This window comes from Symphalangus syndactylus, chromosome 5, assembly GCF_028878055.3.
Source record: "Symphalangus syndactylus isolate Jambi chromosome 5, NHGRI_mSymSyn1-v2.1_pri, whole genome shotgun sequence".
Classification (NCBI taxonomy): Eukaryota; Metazoa; Chordata; class Mammalia; order Primates; family Hylobatidae; genus Symphalangus; species Symphalangus syndactylus.
The window spans coordinates 88,620,226-88,628,293 of NC_072427.2; the positions used below are offsets into that span (position 1 = coordinate 88,620,226).

The 8,068-nt window shown below is 48.3% G+C and overlaps 1 protein-coding gene across 14 annotated transcripts in view; it reads left to right on the forward strand.

Annotated features, from left to right (window-relative positions):
- Window positions 1–6,793, forward strand: part of PRDM15 (PR/SET domain 15) — an 80,629-nt gene extending 73,836 nt beyond the window's left edge. For all 14 annotated transcript variants that reach the window (XM_063640585.1, XM_063640580.1, XM_063640582.1 and 11 more), the window contains 3 exons: window positions 429–509; window positions 2,108–2,317; window positions 3,303–6,793. In XM_063640585.1, coding sequence (XP_063496655.1) covers window positions 429–509; window positions 2,108–2,317; window positions 3,303–3,782 — 771 coding nt within the window. In that variant the 3' untranslated portion in view covers window positions 3,783–6,793. The remainder of the gene's footprint in view (window positions 1–428; window positions 510–2,107; window positions 2,318–3,302) is intronic.
- Window positions 6,794–8,068: the final 1,275 nt, after the last annotated feature.

Sequence of the window (8,068 nt, forward strand, 5' to 3'; positions counted from 1 at the left end):
ACTGAAAAGTACGACGTGTAAGGCACAAATGTCTCATTTTTGGTGATTGTTCATAGAACAAGTTTGCTCTACCATATCTTACCTTGCTGTGGTCTCCCTTGGAAATAACAGAAGCGCCACTGAAACCTCACCCCTTTGGTGAGGGGCCAAAAAGGGAGGACACAGTCTCCCCCCGGGGGAGTGGACGTGAGATGATGCAGGGGCAAGAGCATTGCGGGATCGTGAAATAAGGGGTGAGGATAAGCCCTGGGCTTCTGGACACAGAGTTTCAAAGTCAGAGCTGAACAGAGGAGACTGGGAAGTGCGGGGGATGCCTGGGAGGGAAGGGCAGGAGTGGTGGGGGTGGTCCCGAGGCGTGTGTGGCTTCTGGGTTCCCACCTGCATCAGCAGCACCCTGACCCCCAGCTCACACCCTGTGCTCCTCATAGGTGCTTGCAGTGAGGATCGATGACTTGGACCACCTCCCGGAGACCACCACCATCGACGCCTCCTCCATCGGCATCGTCCAGGTGAGCAGCATGGGGCCCCAGGGGCTCAGAAACTTTGGGGTCAGTGGACACCTGCAGAAGGGACCAGAGGGGCTTGGACAGGCTGGGAGGGAGCAGCTCTGGGCAAGCCTGTGGCCAGGTTACCCCGTTTTCTTGGCTTCTCTTCCCCTCAGAACCTCTTAGGTCATCTCCTCGTTTCTGTAGTTTCTACGACCTCAGTTTGTTGAATACTGGTGTATCTCACTTTGGAAAACAGATGTTTTCCAGAAAAAAGTAGAAATTAGAACAATTGGCTGGGCGCCAGTGGCTCAAGCCTGTAATCCCAGCAATTTGGGAGGCAAAGGCGGGCAGATCGCTTGAGGTCAGGAGTTCAAGACCAGCCTGGCCAACATGGCAAAACCCTGTCTCTACTAAAAATACAAAAATTAGCCGAATGTGTTAGCGCACGCCTGTAATGCCAGCTACTCAGGAGGCTGAGGCAGGAGAATTGCTTGAGCCCAGGGGCAGAGGTTGCAATGAGCTGAGATTGTGCCACTGCACTCCAGCCTAGGCAACAGAGCGAGACTCTGTCTCAAAAAGAACAATCATTAAATTGTTCTAAGCAGAATAAGTTTAAACATACCAATTAGATGAACTTAGTTTTTAAAGAAATTTTTAGTTAATACTAAATTTTTAGTTAGCAAAAATTTTTTTTATTTCAAAGAGAATGTGTCATGCTCTCAGTGATCTAAGATCACACGTGTGTCTCTTGTTCTGAAACAGCGCTTTAGAGCGCAGTCTTCATGAAGGGCACTGGGTCTGGCTGAGTGACGTACGGCAGCTCCAGCCCCAGCCCCAGAACCCACAGGCCATTTCTACCCTTGGCAAGTCACAGGCATGGGGGGAAGGGTTGTCCCACCATGACCACAATGTAGGCCCACACTGGGTCTGTCTGCCACTGGGTTAGGATCAGGTCGTGTGGAATGACACAGGAAGCCCGAGAGGAGTGGCAGGTGACCACCCACCAGCCACCACTGCCCCGCGGCCTCTGTGAGCCTGAGCGAGCCTGGTGTGGAGCCGGCCCAGTTCAGAAGATGTGGTCACAGCCCAGCAGTGCCCTGGACACTTGCAGGGAAGGGTGCAGGGAGGGGACCCACTGGGATCATCACTGCAGCTGGGCCCTCGTTTCCTGTCCCCTGCAGGTTTTGTGGTCAAATCTATTTTAATTCGAAATTGTTTTTTATAGTGGATTTGTTTCAGCCTTGGGGAAGAGACAGCCCTGATTTGAAAGCATTTTCAGCCTTGCTGTAGGAGCTCACCCGGGCAGAAACATTTCCTTTTACCCAGTGGCTTAAAAAGTTAGTTTCTAAGAAGTGTTTACATTTTAGCATAAAATACAACTTTTAAAAATATGACTTATATGTATTTTTTTTTTTTTAAATCTGCAACTAAAGGAACTTGCCCCGATCCTTAGAAATACAAGACCCAGCTGTGGTCACTCTGTTTCTTGTGGCAGCTCGTTGGCCCACAAGCATCCCCACTGATTCGAGAGTGTGTCCAGGGCAGTGCTGGGGCTGCCCTGGCTGCTGCATGACGTGACCGACTAACCTGGTTCTTGACTGAAACTGATTTTCCTGCAGCCTGAGCTGACTCTGGAGCAGGAGGATTTGGCCGAAGGGAAGCACGGGAAAGCTGCCAAGCGAAGTCACAAGAGAAAGCAGAAGCCAGAAGAGGAGGCAGGCGCTCCGGTGCCCGAGGACGCCACCTTCAGCGAATACTCAGAGAAAGAGACGGAGTTCACAGGCAGCGTAGGCGACGAGACCAATTCCGCAGTACAGAGCATTCAGCAGGTCAGTTTGCTGCTTTATGTTCTGATTAGGTGCCGGTCACTTTCCCTAAGCATGAGAGCCTTATGTGTGTGTGACTCCATCTCTTTTTACTGCACACAGTGTACATGCGGACTTCATGTGGTTGAAGGCAGCAGACATATTCTGTTTTTCACTTAAGCATGTTTCATGTAAGCATTTCTGAGTTCTGACCTATAAATCATGCTTGTCATTGTTAGTAGCAACATACATTCTAGCATGTTGAAGAGAGATATCCCTGCCCGGGTGGGAATTAGGTAGGCTGTTTGCAGTTTGGGGAGGTCACAGGTGGCCTACCCAAGTGCCCTTATGATGAAAGCTCAGCCCTGTGCATTTGCTGACTAGCCGGAGAGCAAGGATCCCTCAGTCTGCAAGGTGAAGACAATCCCACAATCCCACTTTCTCGAGTGGAACCTTCTGTCTTGCTCAGCCTTCGTCACTTTTGAAGCCTCTGAGTGTTTGATCAGTCTGTGTCTAATACTGCACTTCTCGCTCTTGTTTTGGGGGATGGTAATCTTGATTGCAAAAGTTCCTCATTTATTTGGCCTTTCGTCCCTTTCCATGAAAGAGATTGCTTTCTGTTATTAGCGATTGGTACTGCAAATACCTTTATTGCTCTTTGTAGCTTTGTGGTGGGATTTTCATTTACCAACAGCAGGGCACTTCAGAGGAATGAATAGAAAAGGAAGCATCTGTTTTCCGTCTTTTTCGTGCTTACTTTTTTCAATTTTTTTCTAGCCAGTGAAATTAATTTGTTTCTTAGTTCCTTCTCATTGCCTTCGTGATTGTGTCTGTTTCTTGTTTTTGTTTCTCGCTGGAATTTTTCCAGAACAAAATTAACTCGGTTTTCTCTTTCACCAAAGAATGTCGTGCTTCTTTGGTGTGGTAACACAGAGCGCATCCTGGGGAGGTCCTTGCATTCCCCATTTTGCAAAAATGAACTGATTTTTGTTGTGTGTGAATCTTCCAGGTAGTGGTGACCCTGGGTGACCCAAATGTGACCACACCATCAAGCTCAGTCGGCTTGACCAATATCACCGTGACCCCCATCACCACTGCAGCCGCCACTCAGTTTACCAATCTCCAGCCAGTGGCCGTGGGGCACCTTACCACCCCTGAACGCCAGTTACAGCTGGACAACTCAATCCTGACCGTGACCTTTGATACCGTCAGTGGCTCTGCCATGCTTCACAACCGTCAAAATGACGTCCAGATCCACCCCCAGCCGGAAGCCTCGAACCCACAGTCTGTGGCCCACTTCATCAATCTGACGACCCTGGTCAACTCCATCACGCCCCTGGGGAGCCAGCTTAGTGACCAGCACCCGCTTACGTGGCGGGCAGTGCCCCAGACTGACGTCTTGCCACCCCCGCAGCCGCAGGCACCCCCACAGCAGGCGGCCCAGCCCCAGGTGCAGGCAGAGCAGCAGCAGCAGATGTACAGCTACTGAGCTGCGTTCCGGGAGACTCGGGGCAAGAACTGCAGAGGGATGTTTGGGATTTGTTTAGATTTGTTTGCTGGATACCAAACAAAAAGTCATACATTGCAATGTAAGGTTGACTTAGCTTTGCAGAGTATCTCCAGATCCCCCGCCAGCAACCATTACGGTCTGTCAGCTTAACTCTAGAAGTGACCTCTGGCAGGCAAGAGTTTTCAACTGGATGGGGTTCCACACTATGCCTTACTAAGGCAGTAAGTCCTGGGCCGGGGCCACATCTGCCTCCCCTTACAGAACCAGTGTTCGCCCGACACAGGGTTCGGGAAAGTGAAGCTGAGAGAGAAGCAGGATCGTAAGAGGCAGGAGATAAGTGATTAGGAGCACAAATGGTTCATTTTCTTTTTTCTTTTGAGCTTATTTCCTATGAGAACACAGACAGTATTCACAGGTGGCAGCAGGCAGCAGGGAACATTTTCTCCTCACTTCTGGATTTTTTTGCCAGCGAGCAGGTAGAAGTTAAAGTAACGTTTATTCTCTTTGAACTAGGAGCTGAGTTGGTTCTTATACAACTATGGGCTGAAACCATATGTGAGGCATGCAGAGCCGCACATGATCCTGCAGCCTTCGAGGTCATCAAGGTCATCATGTGCAAGGGGTCACGTGAGGTCACTGACTCCAGCTCAAAAGGCATCTTAGTAATATCCGTGAATCGATTTCCAATAGAGTTTTTTTCCTAACTTTATTTCAAACATACATTATATGTTCAAGACTGTTATGGCCAATATTGTGTTTTAGTTTTATGCTAACATGATAAAGTCATGTGCACTGTAGGACCATCGGTCCCTGTCCACCCTTCACAGCTGCCCAGATGCAGAGGGTCGTGCGGCTGTGTGAGGAGTGAGCCTCCCTGCTGCCCCCAGGAGCTCCTCCGGGTTGTCTCAGGATTCTCTGCAATCCAAATGTGTCCATTCTGGCTGAAGCCAGAATCCCCTGAGTGGAAGAAACGGGGGAAAATTCTTATTTTCCTTCTGTTTAAACTTCAGTTCCAAAGGTTGGTGTATTTCATGACCAGTTTTCTATAAAAATATTGAATGAGTTTGGCTCTTTACAGTGGCAAAGTGTAGGTATTTCTGAAACACAGAGAAAATGCTATTTCCTGCCAGGTGGTAATGAAAGCAGAGAGGTTAGTTCACTAATAGAAGCATTAATTGCCCCTAAAACTGAATGTGCGGTGAACAGCCAGGTCTGCGTGTGTGGGGACACGTGCTGTCATGTCTGTGTACCAGTTTCAGGGGCAGGGGCCAGGGTTGGGGAGGCACCCAGCCCTCCTGCTGCCCACCACAAGAAACACTGAGAGGTGTGGGGAGAAGTTTGCTCTTAACTTTCCTGGTACTCTGTTTGTGGCTACAGTGAGAGGACAAACCTGCCTTAAGGTGTCCTGCTTTGCCGGTTATCCCAGATCCTGCACTCACTGGGAGTCCATCTTGAGGAAACACCGGCGTGGCTGAGTGATTGGTAAGGAGCAGTCCTGATGTCGCCAGCAGAACAAAGGATGGTTGTGTTTTTCAAAACGCAGCTTTCTCAGCACTTCACTCCACTCCAAACAGCAGACTTTTGAGGATAGGGCTGGAATTTGTTTTGTGCAATATATGCCTTCGTGAACTAAGGAAAGTTCATCCCCAGGCAGCATGCAGGAGGGTCTGCGGGGCTCACCTCCTCACCTCACCCGCCATCACTCGCGCCTAGCTCTCACCTCTCAGTTGAATGAATAGTGGGAGATCATTTGACTTTTAATTTATGAGAATTATTTTATGTTATTTATGTATATAATTAACTGTTTTATACATAGTAGTCTCATCAAATGAACTCGAGCTTGGGGTGATATTGTCTCCATTCTCCAGATACAAGTGCTCCAGGCATCTGTGAAATCAGCAGGAGACCAGGGCTCCTAAGATAAATTTTTAAAAATCAGTATCGATTTCTTTTTGCCTTTGCAGAATCTAAAGGGCAAATGACCTCGCAGAGACTCCCAACGGGCCTTGGGCTCATGACAAAACACTCGCTAGCGTTGATCTTTTATTCCTCTTCCCTATAAAATAAAGGCCTTGGAAATCACAGTTTTATTTTTTTAAAGAAGTTGTTTTAGTGCCTAGAGTAAGACCGCATCAAATGTTGTTAAAGAACCTAATTTAGATTGTGTGGTATATACCACTGTTTATCTCAATACACAGACACCTCTTACTTCTTGTTATAAGTGAGAACTCTAAAGAAAAATCAAACTCCCAAGTTTTCTGTAAACATACGTGGTCTTAATAGGGTCACTGTCTGAGGCAAAGTGGGTTGTCTTAAAGCAGTTGCTACAAATTTGCATAAAAGAAACTAGATAGCAAAAATACAACAACCACGTACCACCCAGCCAGAAGAGTCCTCACCTGTACGCGGTTCTGCATATTGATCATCATGACAGGAAGTATTTCGTTTTTTAACTGATCCAAGGTGCACAGATGTATTCATAAAGGAAGACATTAGATCCAGCCATTGTGTCCACCAGGCTCTGTGGACCCATCTCAGTGGAGAATTTGTTTTGGACCCGTGGCTCCGTGCAGCTGTGGACTCGAGGACTGGAGTGCTGTCCACTGGTGTGAGTCTTGTGGGGGGGCCGCAGGTACAGCCGCTCCCCGTGAATCCTGATCTCTGGGTTGAGAAGGGGCTGGGGCCTCTGGAGTGCTCTAGCGTGTGACAATGTCTCAGGAAAACGTTCTGTGCCAAGTGCCGCCTCGCTGTGTCCGGCCTGGGGCTGCACTGGAGGGTCCGGCGTGAAAGGCAGACCTCCTGTACCTCTATCGTTCCCATTTGTGTCATCCAAAGGCAGAAGGCTCATGGCTTCCCCACTAGAGGCGGCGTCTTGGGCTTTCCCATTGGATTTTGAAAGGCATTAAGACTGATTGGAGATGTTGGGTGTATTTCGTGTCACATCAATTTGTATGATGATGAATAAAAGGTGCTGTGACCCGTGTTTTCAATTGCTGGCCTTCTGCTCCCACTGCCTGTTAGGGAAGGTGGTGCAGTTCGTATACTTTGAGAACGCTCACGATTCCTGCTGTTAGCCACATCTTGATTCCTCTCAGGTCCAGAACTCATAAAATGTTTGGATTATTTGAAATGTTCCCTGAGATATTGAGGTATCAGAAGCTTTCACAGGGATTGCCAAAAAAAAAAAAAAAAAAAGCAACCAAGAGGGTGCATGTAGCATTTTTTGTAAAGCTTAGATTGAGAGAGAACAGGCACCAAAAAGATCGATAGCTAGAGAGAGGTGAATACTTCAGCAGGCGTTTCTTTGGGCAGATCGTCTGGAATGACCCCTTATCTTATTGATCTTTTGATCAAATATTAAATGATGTATTCTAATTGGCTTTTTTTTTTTTTTTTTTTTGAGACAGTGTCTCGCTCTGTCACCCAGGCCGGAGTGCAGTGGTGAGATCTCAGCTCACTGCAGCCTCCGCCTCCCAGGTTCCTGTGATTCTCCTGCCTCAGCCTCCCAAGTAGCTGAGATTACAGGTGCCTACCAGCACGCCTGGCTAATTTTTGTATTTTTAGTAGAGACGGTTTCGCCATGTTGGCCAGGCTGGTCTCGAACTCCTGGCCTCAAACGATCCACCCACCTCAGCCTCCCAAAGTGCTGGGATTACGGGCGTGAGCCACTGCACTCGGCCTGCTAGGTCATTTTAAAGTTAGGAAACACCTTACATATCCAGTCTTCTGAGGATCTGACCTGTGAGAACCAAGCCTTGGATATTTTTGTTGTATTTTAGATAGCATCTGGCAGCAATGAATTCTGCCAGGATGTAGGATTCATTCATTTCACGTTTGGCCAATTGTGAGCAAGTCCTTGTGTGTGCCAGACCTGTGTGGTTCTCATTGCACACAAAGGCAGACTTTCAGCCTTTGAAAACACCGCAGGGAGAAACGGTGGTGATGTTGTTAGCGTGCACATTGGATTCATCGGCGCCCCCGTGTTTCTTTCAGGGTGCAAATTACCACCTAGTGATTCGCTCTGCTAAAAGCCATGCAGTGTGGTGGAAAACTGACAAGGACGCAGTCTGAATATGGCCTTTTCACAAGCATTAGACACAATCTCCCATAGAGAGGGGAAGAGAGTGGGCCATTGGCTTCTTCCCCATCGGGTTGTACATCTGGTGTGAGTGTATTCTCACAGGGGTCCTCGTTCTGGCATGACAGGGATGAGTGACCTTGCCTGTATGGCCGTGCAATCATCAGAATTATCTGGAAGTGGCACT